Below are 14,640 nucleotides of genomic sequence, written 5' to 3' on the forward strand. Positions count from 1 at the left end.
ATTATCAGTCCCAGGCAAGGGCATAACTGATCATAAAAGTCCACTTTTCCTGCTCGCCGGAAGGTTGGAATTCCAGAGTTACATGTTTGCTGGACTAGCAAGACTATGCATAGTCTAATCAAAATCGCATAACGAAACTAGTCATCCGGTTAAAAAACAACATGGATTTCAACGTCCAGATTTTGGTCGACCGCAGGACTTACCGCTAACTGGGCCACAACAGATATTTTGCAAATCTTTTCATGTTTTTAATCAAGGTGCTCCATTGATTTGATGCACCTCGCAATGTAAGACCCATTTTATTACAATATATATCTTGATTATCGATCACACCGGATTGACTGGGTGCTGCCATTTTGTTCGAAGCAAATGCAAGTTAAATGAGAGGTCAAACTGATTGGTCAATAGGAGGGACATAGAAGGCAAATAACCTGGAAATTCCAGCCTAGTTCGGCAAGGGTTGAAACTGGACCTTTATGGTCAGTTAACGCCCTTCCCTCGGGGAGATGGATCCTCATATTCAAACTTAGTCACATCAACACCAAGCTGTCTTCATGGAGGAATGAGTGGGTTTGATCATAACAAACTATTCACATAATTTGACTTAGCTATATCCAAGGCTGATCATGCTATTTACTCACCAACTCCTGCTAAAAGTGAGTCTAATGCTGTCTGGACAGACCCATGTTTCTTTATTGAAGCCTCTGCTTGTTGTCGTGAAAACCCCATTTCCTGAAAGAAACAGACACAACACCTGTCAGGCTCAAGCTCCTCACAGCGATATTCCGTTAGGGGAGTTCTCTATACTATTGCTGCCACCAGTCAAAACTCCCCACTGTGATAGGTGGCCCCAACCATGCTTGGAGTTGAACTCGCAATCGAATGACCGTTATGTTTACAAACAAGTGACGACTGTCGTGACACCGATTACACTTACCGCTGATGAATTACTTTCTTTGTTTGTCATTTTGAATTTCTATTTCATTTAAAGTAGCCTCTTTAATTGATATAGTAAGAATGTAAGGGAAAAATTGGTTAGTCTGCAATCTCGAACCAATCTGATTATTAAAACAACAAAGTAAATTCATCTGGAAAACATGATCATTCGTAAACCTTTTCAAAATGAAATATGATGGCATTCTTAAAGACATAAGCAGAGGTATAAACGTTACTTATATGGGGTTAGAGGGCAAATTTCAAGATTCTTGTAATGGCCGCGCCCACACTGGTGGCAGCGATGTTACCGAGAGTGTAACGAAGGTGTCACGCGCTGGGAAGGAGCTTGCTGTCAGACTATGTTCGCTAATGAGTCCACACGCGTCAGTGCCTTCCTTAACCGACACAGTTAGAGCCTCTCCCTTATCTAACGTTAGTCACAATCTGTTTTTCTTTCAATTACCATAATCAATGTTATTAAAATCTTCACTAATCCTTAGTACACTTTCACAGAATCATTTTCAGTCCAACATCTGATAGACTGAACATCACTTGACTTATTCTGATAATTTGGGGTATACAATTAACTGAGTGTGTTTCCATATCATAAAGATCACATATTAGGAATAAAACCTGAATCATACAAGCATTTCACACATTTCCTACCATAAGTAAAGATATTTGAGTGAGTGAGTATGGTTTTACGCCACTTTCAGCACTATTCCAGCAATATCTCTGCGGGAGACACCAGAAATAGGCTTCTCAAATCGTACCCATGTGGAGAATCGAAACAGGGTCTTTGGCGTGATGAGCGAACACTTTAACCACAAGACTACCCCATCGCCCTTACAAGATGGAAACATACAAGGGCAATAATCTCTTTGTCACATAATGTCATTCTTACAATAACCGTCAATACAGTTAATCCACTTAATGAATTAGCTTAAGAAACTATGTATGAATACATTGTTTGAGTGAACCGCCTAATTTATCATATAGTGCAAGGTATTACCTTGATTTACAAAAAAATATTTTTAAGGGTCCTTACAGGCAATATAAGGGTCCTGTAAAGTAATGAAATGGTGTAGTGTACTGTACGTTTAGATAATTACTTTAGAGCCTGGAATGAATCAATGATCATCTGGAGTGGTCATGATTGATGGATGAAATGACAGAAACCCATAACTGCTCTTAATGCACTGCAGGTACCATGAACTTTATTGTACATCTCTCGGGAGTCAGTATAATTTTTTTGAGTCCATTCTCTAATTTGTGTGTCCCGTAAAACCGTGTATAGTGCTAAATGACTTGCAACATTTCAGCCACCTAGAGACTAAAGACTAAAGACTACTCTTCATCTAATATCGGTGGCTCCAGTGGGCCAGTCATCCAACTTGCCACGATTCACTGTGCACAGTTGTGTCCCTTGGGCACGCCAGAAACCTATGATTGTGGTTCCTGGTTTGCCCCAGTTATGCTTCTAGGTTTGTCGGCACCATACCCGTGCTCGTGGGTTTCACCGAAGTGGTAAACGTCTGAGACCTGCATCACTTCGGGCTTTCCACCTACATTAAGCTGACATGCTGCGATATAACTGGAATACTGTTAAAAGCGGCATTAAACCCAACTCACTCACTCTTTCTTATATCAGTCTGTGCTAAAATGTATTGAGTCTACGAGCCAACACTTGGCTCTCAGTATCATTTTCAGTAGAATTTATGTTATTATTAACTTATGCTATTACATATAGAAATTGACACTAGTCCTGTAGTCCTTGCCAAACTGCGCAATTGTTAAGGTATCAAAAGGACTTGTAGAAATTTGCCATATTTAAGGGTTTTATTATCTTGATTATTAGCTGACTCTAGTGGACCATACAGAGTTGTAGAGACTTAAGTCACAGACTGTGTTATGATAAATACCTGGGTTAGTGTTTAATCTGTGGGGACATGTAATGTTGTACTCACTGTAAGCTGGTAGGTCCGTACTCGCAACAGCTCCTGTACAGCATCATCACAGTTTTTATCTAGTTTTAGCACCTGCATAAACGCTTTTTCTGCTTCAGGGAAAAGCTGGAAAAGGCAAAGGATTAATGAACATCAACATTCATGTCGACAGTGACAGCGAAGGTTGATGTCTATGTCATCAGAGCATCATATATATGTCACTTTGTAGAACCACAACCAAATTTTATTTGGTATAACTACATCTAAGATTTGTCTTGTTACTACAACAATATGACCACACAATGCCATTTAGAAAGTGGTCAAATGTAGTAAATGTTATATCTGGGGTAACACTTTCTCAGTAAAGTACAGATTTTCGTACTTTTTGGGGTTGAGTCCCATCCGGGATTCGAACCCACACTGCCAGAGTGTGGAACCCACAATCATAGGTTTCTTGCCTGCTTAACAGAATACCACAGTTCTCAAACCTATACACACCTTGAGCCCTGCTAGAGCCCTTCCTTTCCTAAAATAACCTTTTGCCCAGTCCTTTGCAAGAACGATGGCTTTTTCTGCATCACGTAAAGCTCTGAAAAGAAATGAAAAGAATAATTATTTTCGGAACAGTCACACAGATGAAAACTGTGTGTTTGAGACGGTGGAGATTCCACAGCAGCCATCAGTATATCAGCAACAGGAGTTATCACCTTCCCAACAAGCAGGGCCAGCCCTCTGAGGCGGAGCCAGTTGCTTTACAGACTGCCTGCCTTAGTGGTCAAAGGACTAGCGGGATCGGGTGGTCAGGCTTGCTGACTTGGTTGAGGCATGTCATCGTATCCCAACTGCGTGGATCAATGCTCATGATGTCAATCACTGGATTGTCTAGTCCAGACTCGATTATTTACAGACCGCCGTCATATAGCTGGAATATTGCTGAGTGCAGTGTTAAACAACAAACATACATAAAATACAGAGATCAAAGTGGGCTTTTCTTGTGCACAGTTAAATGATTCATCATAATGATTGATCAATGCAGAAAAGCTACGCTGTCCACATCATGATTATTATTATCAATTTCATGTGATCGCAGTTCCTCTTGTATCTGGGCTTACTGTTTGCTCTACTCCTGGGCTTGTGTGAGCTGTTACAGTCATATGTTAGTTACTCATCAGAAACACCAACAGAAGGTCACTGAAAAGACATTTCTGAACTTCTCACCAACTCCACTGAACTTACTTTTCATATTGGTGTATTCGGTCATAACAGTAGGATCTGTTTCCAAAAAATCTGCAAGTAGAATATTCATCTTCATTAGTGTAACACCTTAATATCACTTGAACATTCCACCACATCCTAACTACTAACTCAGGGCTCGAAAGATTTCTCTCAGGGCAGAAGCCCAATCCACTAGACTACGGAGGCGGTATCGATTCATACCTTGAGAACTACCTTATACGAATGTAGACAAAATGTACAGACTATCTAACTGTATCCTGTGTTGACTCCAGGAAGCATGCTAAGTGGATACTTTCATCACTATACATCAATAATACGTGAGGTGAGGTGAGATGGGGTTTAACGTCGCGTCCAAGATTATTGCACTTATATAGCGATGTGCATGTACGTGTGTGTGTATGTGTGGCTGCTTGTACTAGTCCGGACTGATGCCGATTTATAGTGCTAGCTCACTGAGATACCATGCCCGGTTTAACATGAATACCCCACTCAGACACAGTTTACTGACTCTGAGCCGACCAGTCCTTGTTTTAGCCCCTTAATGCTGAGCGCCAGGCAGGGTAACAACAAGTACCATCTTTTAACGTCTTTTGGTATGACCCGGTCGGGGATCGAACCCCGGACCTTCCGCTCTCCAGGCGGACGCTCTACCACTAGACCACAGAGGCTGTCCATCAATAATACAACTTACCTAAAATCTCTAGGGTCTAAATTGATAGCTTCTGTAAAAAGTTCAATGGCTGGGTTGTAGTGACCTAACTGAGCCATTTCATTTCCTCGTACTGAAACAGAAATGTACCAGCAATGTTGCCATTGAAGCGATGAACATACATAAGATTGGTCCTCAGGAAAAAAACGTGGAGATGAATTTTACAAAACTTTAACAAATACTATTTCAACACCTTATACGTGTAGAATCTGCCCACTGCGCATCTATCTATAACATGTTTACAATGAGTGAAGGAGAAGGGTTCCATGCCAATTGAGCAATACTTAAGGTACATCACAGTTGGGTGAGGGAAGAAATGGGCTTCACTCATTGAACAAACTTGAGTCTTTGGTGTGATGAGCGATAATCAACAACCACTGTGAGTGAGTGAGTGAGTGAGTATGGTTTTACGCCGCTTTTAGCAATATTCCAGCAATATCACGGCGGGGGACACCAGAAATGGGCTTCACACATTGTACCCATGTCGGGAATCGAACCCGGGTCTTCGGCGTGACGAGCGAACGCTTTAACCACTAGGCTACCGGACCGCCCCAACAACCACTGTGTAAAGGGGAGACTGCTGTAAGTTTAACACATAACACTCACTTGCTAACTGTCGACTCCGCAGTACTATTGGATCTAAATCTTCCACCTGAAGCAGCAAGACGATTCATCACACATCAATAATGTCTTGTCAATAGTATGTCATAGGAAATGGTGCAATTAAATACCTTAGAATTTATCAACGATTTAAAACTTTGTGCCTGAGGCAGGCAAACTGGGGGAAAAAAAACAATTTGTGATTAATAATATAATGTGAATGTTTTTTAAGTATCTAATTTAGAATCATTTAACATTGGATTCAATGAAATAATGTAAAATTGGGTATTATAGTCTTTTTCTCTTTATTGGTACTGTTATCAGAGAAAATTCAGAATGCAAGTCAAAACCTAAAGAAATGGCTAAAATTAGTTTGAAAGGCCAATTTATTATATACATAAAAAAAGGTAAGGGAAAAGGACTATTTGGGGGATATTTCATTGTAGTGAAGACTGAACACAAATTTCATAAAAATATTTTTAAAAATATTCATGATCCTAACTCTCTCTTTTTTATCAGTATAATTCAATAGAATATCCAACCACGAGCAAATCGTGACCCAAGAAGAATTTTTTACAAAAGTGCGAGCTGTCTTTACCTCCTCTTTATTTCCCCCCCAAAATCATCTTTGTTCAAAGACTTGCTCATGTTTGAATATTAGAAAAACACTTCCTCAAAACCTCTAAAACAGCCATTTTGATTCATTTCAGCCTGACCTCCACATTCAGTGTTGTTCAATGATCCCGTTGAGCCCCAAAAGGGCCCTTATCACACCTTGTCCATTCACTATAATCTTCTTGTCACCATATTCAATTTTTATCAGTAAAATGAAAATTTCAACTAAAATCTGCAACTGCAACTGAATCCGCGTCCCCCCCTCCACCCCAACTAGTTGTGAAGCTAAGTACCTCTTCTTCACTCTTAGCACCAGATTGCTGCTTGTCTTTTGGTTTATCTTTTCTACTTGTCTGTGTTGTTTCTGTCGTAGTCTGACCTTTCTTCTTTTTATTTACAACTTTTGTGAAAAATGCAGAATTAGGATCAAACCCCTGAAAACAACAAGAACAGGTTCATCACCATGACAACCGACTTCTCTGACATCCAAAAGAATCATAAATAGGATGATCCAAATCTAACCCACATGAGATATCGCTCATGTGAAATCTCCTGGAAGATATTTTCTTGGAGATATTACTCTGCTGGTCACCCATTGGTTGATTGCCGTAAGCTTGAGGTTTAATGTTCCAATCAAACACAAAGGATATTTGACAAACACTTGCTGATAACACTTTCATTCATTTCACTCCACCAATGCCACAACATAATATTGAGACAACTTTACGAGTGTGATGTCAAAAAGGAATGTCGTCACATCTACAATATGGCATCTTCCAGAGTCAAGGGAGTTAACTGACTATAAAAGTCCAGTGTCCACCCTTGCCGAAATAAGCTGGAATTTCTGGTTTCAATCGTAGCGCCACCAGTGGCTATTACAGGTTATGTCCTTTCTATGTCCCTCCTATTGACCGATTGGACTATGCATAGACTCTTAAGTCAAGCTAACATAGAACTCCATAACTGCAACCTACTTCCGCAAAGGTGGAATCTGGACGTTTATAGTCACGTAACTCCCTTGCCTCAGGAAGATGACAATACGGCGGTATTTCTCATCAGATTCAGCCCAAACAAGTAACCATTTGAACAAAAAAGAAAACACTGCATCTTTTTAACATCAGCATATGTCCGAAAGATGACGAAGCCCTACTGTACTGTACGCCTGGCCTTTAAAACATCTTGATCTGCTGCTAGCAATGCAGATACCCTCGCCTATGTCAGCAATGACATCAATCAGAGCACTGGAACTGGTAGATTTGATGGTGACAATATAAAGGAATGAGTGTGTGAACTTACAGCTTCTTCTGCTTCGGATGATGATCCACTGTGACCCCTGAAAGGAACAGTTACCATGGTGAAATGCACAAACCAATAAATTAATTTCAAGTATAAACTGTTTGTGAAAATGAGTATGTAATTCATATGAAAAGAGGATTGAATATCCCTCAACACAGCGGTTGTTAATGTTTTTAGAAACTCACTTTTTGTCAGATTTCCTCCCCTTCTCACCGGATTTCTCCCTCTTTGGTTTTTCATCCTGCAAGCATAGAAACAATGCAACAGGTGCTCTTACTCATGGGGAGACAACTGTGCCTTACCTACTCACTGAAAGCGACACATAACACAAAAATCTAATTGTCGCAGATATTAGTAAAAATCTTGGAAATCAACCAGCACAGACACAGTGAAAACGGACCTTAGGCCATGATCAAAACGCATCTTGGATTAAATTCTTTAGAGTGAATGGCCGCACTTTAAATTCACGGGCCCACTAAAATAAAAGTCCTATGCAAAACTGGTCTCAGGCCCAAAGAAATCTGCCAAATGCATCAGTCTTCTGGCATATAGAAGAAAAAAAATTGTTTCCTTTTTTGGCAAGTGTTATGTTTTAAGATTTATCAATCTTTTAACAGGGACTCTCAAGGACTCAACATTACAGCATTATCCATTCCCAACGCCCACTGTCTACAACCGACCTTCATCCACAACCCTTATCCATCACAACCTCAGGGGCGGTTGGGTAGCCTAGTGGTTAAAGCGTTCGCTCGTCACGCCGAACACCCGAGTTCGATTCCCGACATGGGTACAATGTGTGAGGCCCATTTCTGGTGTCCCCCGCCGTGATATTGCTGGAATATTGCTAAAAGCTGCGTAAAACCATACTCACTCTCTCACTTATCACAACCTCATCCACCACCACCCACATCCACATCCACATCCATCACCCACATCCCTCCACCACTCACATCTTCATCCACATCCTCCATCAACCATCCACATCCATCACCCACATCCTTCCACCACCCACATCTTCATCCACATCCCTCCACCACCCCACATCCTCCATCAACCATCAACATCCATCACCCACATCCATCATCCATCACCCACACCCCCATGCACCATCCATCACCCACATCCCCATCCACATCCATCACCCACACCCCCATCCACATCCATCACCCACACCCCCATCCACATCCATCACCCACATCCATCACCCACACCGACATCCTCCATCAACCATCCACATCCATTACCCACATAAATCACCCACACCCCCATCCACCATCCACATCCATCACCCACACACATCCACATCCATATCCGTCCCCTGCATCCACATCCATCACCCACACCGACATCCTCCATCCATCATCCACCATCCACTTCCATTACCGGTACCCATCTCCCTCCACCACCCACACCCACCACCCCCACCCACATCCACATCCACTCCATTGTCGCCTGTACCTTCTGGTCCTGTTTCTCCAGCTTCTTCCTCTCCCGTCTTCTCTGCAAACAGGATATGAAGTACATTATTCGTTGCCACAGTACAATTTTTATCATCAATAGCAGACATCAATTTAACTATCAAAATAATGTATTTCTATTATAATAATTTATTACTTGTATTACATGACTATTGATTTAATCAGAGCCAGGTGTCACACCAGCAGATGGATGGTCACCCCAGCTACTGAGAGATCGACAGAGTGAGATGTGTTTGACGCCACTTTGAACAGTATTTCAGTCATATCTCAGCATGTCGGCTTGGTGTCGGAGCAAAGCCTGAAGATGTTTCTCTCTAAGGCGCTGACAAACCCAGACCCAATGGTACCACGACCAGCGGCAAATTGTGCCTTAGACGCCCTACACCACTCGTCAACTTTTGAAAACATATGCTATACAGAATACAAACAATCTGCATATATATTTGACTTGAGACTTGGAACAGAGAACAGAGACAGGATGCAACGGAAGTTCAATGAATCATTGCAGCCCAAAACATGCTGGTTCCAGTGCAAGTGTTCCTGCAAGAATCTCAATATGGTGAACATACTTTCTTTTTTGCTTTCCGTTTCTCTGCTTTCCTTTTTTCTTTTTCTTCTTCTGTTATAAGTTCTTCAGCATTTCTATTTACCTCCTGAAACATAAAGTTTCCTGTCACACGGATCTAACCTCAGTCACAACATCAATGCTAGACACGGATCTAACCTCCAGTCACAAATCAATGGTCACGTAAGTGAGCTAGCTCATTGCTTAGGCGACTAACGTGATCAGGTGGTCAGACTCGATGACTTGGTTGATGCATGTCATCGTATCCCACTTGCGTGGATCGATGCTCATGATGTTAGTCATTGGATTGTCTGGTCCAGACTTGATTATTTTACAGACCACCGTCATATATATAATCAAGTCAAACCTGTATATAATCAAGTCTTGAACTGTCAATCCAGTGATTGATATGGTGAGCATCGAGCCGTGAGAGTACATATACACGCCATCAACCAAGTCACTGAGTCTGACTGACCACCGATCTATCAAGTTGGCTCTTACAACCACCAGAAATTGCTGGGGACCTATTCTTGTGAAATCCCCATGTTTCTTTGAGAAAGTCTGCTAATAAATAGGGGTGAAACAATACAGGAAGGTCACGATACCATACGATTCATGATATATAGGTCACAATACCATATGTATCACAATACACATATTTTCGTCAAATCTCGTGGGAACTTCTTGACTATAAATATTTCAGAACAGGTTCAAAGGGAAAGGCTAGCTACATGTAGACACATGCTCGAAGTGGCTAATCTTAGTAGTGAACTTGAAACGCTAATTACAACAAATTTACGGTATTTGAGTGACAAAAATGAAGGACAATCGTCTTGCTTCGATGCTGTAAAAAATGTATCATATATTGTATTGTCGCATGAAAACTCATGATGCATTGGTGCACTGATGTATCATGTCACACCCACTAATAAATGCCTGTCCAGTATAAGCAAACACCTACCTCAGCTGTTAGATGGCGGGAGTTGTCTCGCCCTGCAACAAAGGACAGCCATTATTCAACTGCAACAATGACTACATTAAACCCACTGAAGTGTATAGGTATAGGGATCAATGGTACAGTTTATAACCCTGCTAATCAATACACAAGGTTTGTATATATCAAACATACAAATAATAGATGACAACAAAGCTACGGGCCAGAAACTAACAAACAACAACAGGGTAAAGGTCCCAGGGCTACAAGTTTTTCATCAGTCAAATTAACTTTTACAGTTGTTACATTTACTAAAGTCAATAAACAGCAGCTCTAATCATAATATAGTTACTAAGAATTGACTTCAATATTTTTTGTGTTTATGGAGGTTTATCGGTAGGATAAAGCCAACAAATAAAAATGATATGCGCTGGGGTCATATGCAGATAGAGAATTTAATCATTTTATCATATAAAGGGTAGGTTTCTCGGCAGGATAAAGGGTAGAGATACACATATCAAAGGTCAAGTAGGAATTACTTTCAATGTTTACAAACAAACATGGCGTCGCCCTTGCCGTTCGGCAATCGAGTCAGAACTAACCAATAGGAATCTGGAGAAAGTACTGGGATAATTGCTATCATTATCAAAAGAATAGTCTACTATACTGAAAATTAGTGTCTAACTGTGACACAGCTAAGGCATTATACAAGTTTTGGTAAATTTGGAGATATAAATTGTGAAACAATTTAACGAGGACACTAGCCAAGCGGAATAAGTTTCCATATCTGTACTTGCAGACCTCTGTGGCTTGGAACCTCTTCCCAAAACTAAAACAGTTGGATTTGGTCGAAATATGGTGTGTTTGGGGTAGTAAATATCCTGTATTAGGAATAAACACTATGTATTTAGTTCGCCAAGGCTCGCTAAATACAATGTTTATTCCTAATACAGGATATTTACCATCCCCAAACACATTCCCATAAAATAAAAAATAACTATTATATATGTGCTTCTGCCATGGGAACATCACAAAATCTGCTTCTACATTCTTGGATTCATCATATGTTTAAATCTACTTGATCTGAGGTGATCAAATACTACATTAGAATATGGCTGCTGACAATCTTGCTACATCTCTATGGTTACACCACCAGCAAGAGATAAGATGTAATATCACCTCGACGTGATAGGTAGTTCCCCCACAATGTGTCAGCTTACTGTTGGAGGAAAGCCCCTAATATGGCACTTATACCACCTTGGTGAAACCCAGACACATGGGTATGGTGCTGACAAATCAAGGATCATAATCTGGACGAATATTGGATTGAAACTGATGATCATCAGATACTAGCATGGCTGAGGGAGGGAACTGAACTTAACCCGCAAAGAGCTAGTTTGCACATCATCAAGGATCATGATGAATCTTGGAGCAAACCCTATTGTCAGCAGATTCTGGCACAGCCAAGGGAGGCAACTCAACACAAGCACGACCTTCCTGTGCATGTTATAAGTCACATGTACTTTTATGAAGTGCAAAGAGATACTGTTACCTAGCATTTCATAGGTCACTGATCAAATATTCATGACACACAAACAGAGCTTTCATATCAGATATTGATTCAATCACAGTTGACTTTTTCATACATTCAGCTAGACTAGGAAAGACTGGATAACTGGATGCCTTTGTTGGTTCTGGTCACAGTATTTCCTGGAATAGATTGATTTGAAAACTCACATATAAATCATGGGATGGCTGACTGTGGGTCATTACTAGGGCTGGGACGATAGACCAACTACGCGATCCGATAGTTACCAAGATACCTTACTCATGATCCGATATGTATCACGATATTTGCATGTGTTCTCTGTGGTGCGTAAGCCATCTTTTTCACAGACAGAATGGCTAAATATACCTGGCACACTGATCATTTACAGTTGGCAGTGTCAAGTGTGGCGCAATGGATGAAAATATTTATGTTTTCACTATTAACTTGCACTACTGATAAGTGTTTAGTTGAACAGTTATTAAAGCAAACATTTAAGGTCAGAAGTGATATTTTAACTTAAAAAAAAAATCGCAATCCCCCGATGCAGCGGTGTATCGTTCCACCACTAGTCAATATTGTCATCACACAACATGCTTATTCCCAAGTCACTGGTTGCCTGGTCCAAACTTGATTATTTACAGGAAACATGAACCAGCTCAACTCGGTTCCATGAATTGACACTTAATAAGTGTTCAGCCACATGCTCCAGTGACAAATAATTTCTCACTTCGGAAACATTTTGAAGAGACTGAATACGACAAATGAAATTAAACCAGTACTATCCATAGACAAAACAATCACACAAAAAACATGCCCTGCAAAACAATGCAGTGTGTGTGATTCCATGTTGATTTTCTAAATCAATAAACTTCTTTCTGCAATAAACAATCCAGGGTGAATTAGATCTGACTCTGAATGCCGAGCAAATGAATGTTTAATGATGACAACTAGGCCCAATACGCGGCTGCCATCTTGAAGGCGCTCCATCAGTTTGAGTTATAACATCAATGAAATAAAACACACGACCCTTCCTTGCTATGAACAGCAGTACTCAATCAGACATTAAAATATCAGACAATATATCCCTTGAGGGCACATTGATATGCTTATACCATGTATACTGTACAAACGTTCAAGCTTCATGCTGACAAAGCATAAATGCAACACCTTGAAGCACAGCGTTGACAGCAACATCAAAAACATTTACACCCTGAATTGGTTGAAATAATGAATACAACCAGTGCCAGTGAACAATCAAAGAAATGTGGCACTAAATTAGAGTGAGCAATACTAAAGCTCCTTCACTATCACATAAAATCTTGCCTGGACAAGTTAAGCCAGATGTTGATTATGTCTGAAACAGTCCACCCACATGGTGTGATGACACTCAATCCACAGGGGAAGCCAAGAGTTGCTTCTTTCTAGTGGTTGTCCATCCATGTACTTTTAATAAGCAGTAGCCATTTTGACCACCTGCACCCACTCCCCCACCCCCCAAGTAAGAAAGGGGTACAGACAGAGGACCTGTTCTTTCTCTCCTCCCCCACCCCAATTCACAAAGAAGGCTTAAAATCGGAATAAAAGAGAAAATGGAACACCTACATATATGATCACTGAGCCGGACAGTGCAGAGGCCGCCGTCAGTCCACATATCCCACCTCAACAATGGCCTAGTGTATTAGATGCATGAAGCGGGTACATACCAATATACTGTAGTCTCGGCCATGCATTATTTATTGCAGGCATTTGAAGACAGCTTTGACATCAACTCTAGAATTATTGATTTGAGACAAGTTTTATTCTTTTCTTTGGTTTACCCTATTTTTTTTAGTCCAGATAGTAAATGGGGGTTGACAAATAGTCGAGTGAATCATCAATCATTACTGGCTAGTGTAACCATAGCAACTGCCACTGGATAAAAATACCTGTACCTTTTTCCCGTATTTCAGCGGAAAATGATGATCTTTTGACAAAGCTGTGATAACCCTATTTTGATACAAAACCACATCAATAGAAAAAATTCAAAATACAAAATGCTGCCACTGCACTGTAGCTGACCTTTATATGTAGTCAACAGTTTCAAATGTGAACAAAGATAATTAGTTAACAAAACCTTTTGACAGCATTGATATATTTTTAGCATAAATATCGAGGATAAAACAATCGACACTAAAGTCTGAATCATTTGAACCAAATATGATGCCTTTATAAGAAACATTGAAACCAATATTCCTTAAGTTGTCAGGTCACATAGCGATTTGGGTCACACACAGAGTCAGTTCACGCAGAGAGTCGGGACATTTAGTGAGTTGGGACACACAGAGAGTCGGGACATAAAGTCAAGACACACAGAGTCACAAGATACACAGCGAGTCAGCACACAGTCGGGACACACAGAGTCAGGACACACACAGGAAGGTGAGTCAGGTCACACAGCGAGTTGGGTCACACAGCAAGACAGGAGAGTGAGTCAGGTCACACAGCAAGTAAGGAAGGTGAGTCAGGTCACACAGCGAGTTGGGTCACACAGCAAGACAGGAGAGTGAGTCAGGTCACACAGCAAGTCAGGAAGGTGAGACAGGTCACACAGCGAGTTGGGTCACACAGCAAGTCAGGACAGTGAGTCAGGTCACACAGCGAGTTGGGTCACACAGCAAGTCAGGACAGTGTCAGGTCACCCAGTGAGTCAGGTCACACAGTGAGTTGGGTCACACAGAAAGTCGGGACACAGCAAGTCAGGACTGTGAGTCAGGTCACACAGCAAGTCAGGACAGTG

At 41.0% G+C, this 14,640-nt stretch overlaps 1 protein-coding gene across 4 annotated transcripts in view; it reads right to left on the minus strand.

Annotated features, from left to right (window-relative positions):
- Window positions 1–14,640, minus strand: part of LOC124141253 (hsp70-Hsp90 organizing protein 3-like) — a 56,714-nt gene that overhangs the window by 23,485 nt on the left and 18,589 nt on the right. For 3 of the 4 annotated variants that reach the window (XM_046509216.2, XM_046509217.2, XM_046509218.2), the window contains exons 6-17: window positions 10,343–10,374; window positions 9,386–9,469; window positions 8,797–8,838; window positions 7,524–7,579; window positions 7,339–7,375; window positions 6,336–6,476; window positions 5,434–5,479; window positions 4,810–4,900; window positions 4,119–4,169; window positions 3,381–3,471; window positions 2,904–3,008; window positions 642–732 (exon numbers count right to left, since the gene is read on the minus strand). In XM_046509216.2, the coding sequence (XP_046365172.1) occupies window positions 642–732; window positions 2,904–3,008; window positions 3,381–3,471; window positions 4,119–4,169; window positions 4,810–4,900; window positions 5,434–5,479; window positions 6,336–6,476; window positions 7,339–7,375; window positions 7,524–7,579; window positions 8,797–8,838; window positions 9,386–9,469; window positions 10,343–10,374 (867 nt within the window). Of the gene's footprint in view, window positions 1–641; window positions 733–2,903; window positions 3,009–3,380; window positions 3,472–4,118; window positions 4,170–4,809; window positions 4,901–5,433; window positions 5,480–6,335; window positions 6,477–7,338; window positions 7,376–7,523; window positions 7,580–8,796; window positions 8,839–9,385; window positions 9,470–10,342; window positions 10,375–13,466; window positions 13,553–14,640 lie in introns of those variants that run through there. The other variant, XM_046509219.2, reaches the window with a different exon arrangement.

The sequence above is a fragment of the Haliotis rufescens genome, unplaced genomic scaffold (assembly GCF_023055435.1).
Source record: "Haliotis rufescens isolate VD_foot unplaced genomic scaffold, xgHalRufe1.0.p SCAF_12, whole genome shotgun sequence".
Classification (NCBI taxonomy): Eukaryota; Metazoa; Mollusca; class Gastropoda; order Lepetellida; family Haliotidae; genus Haliotis; species Haliotis rufescens.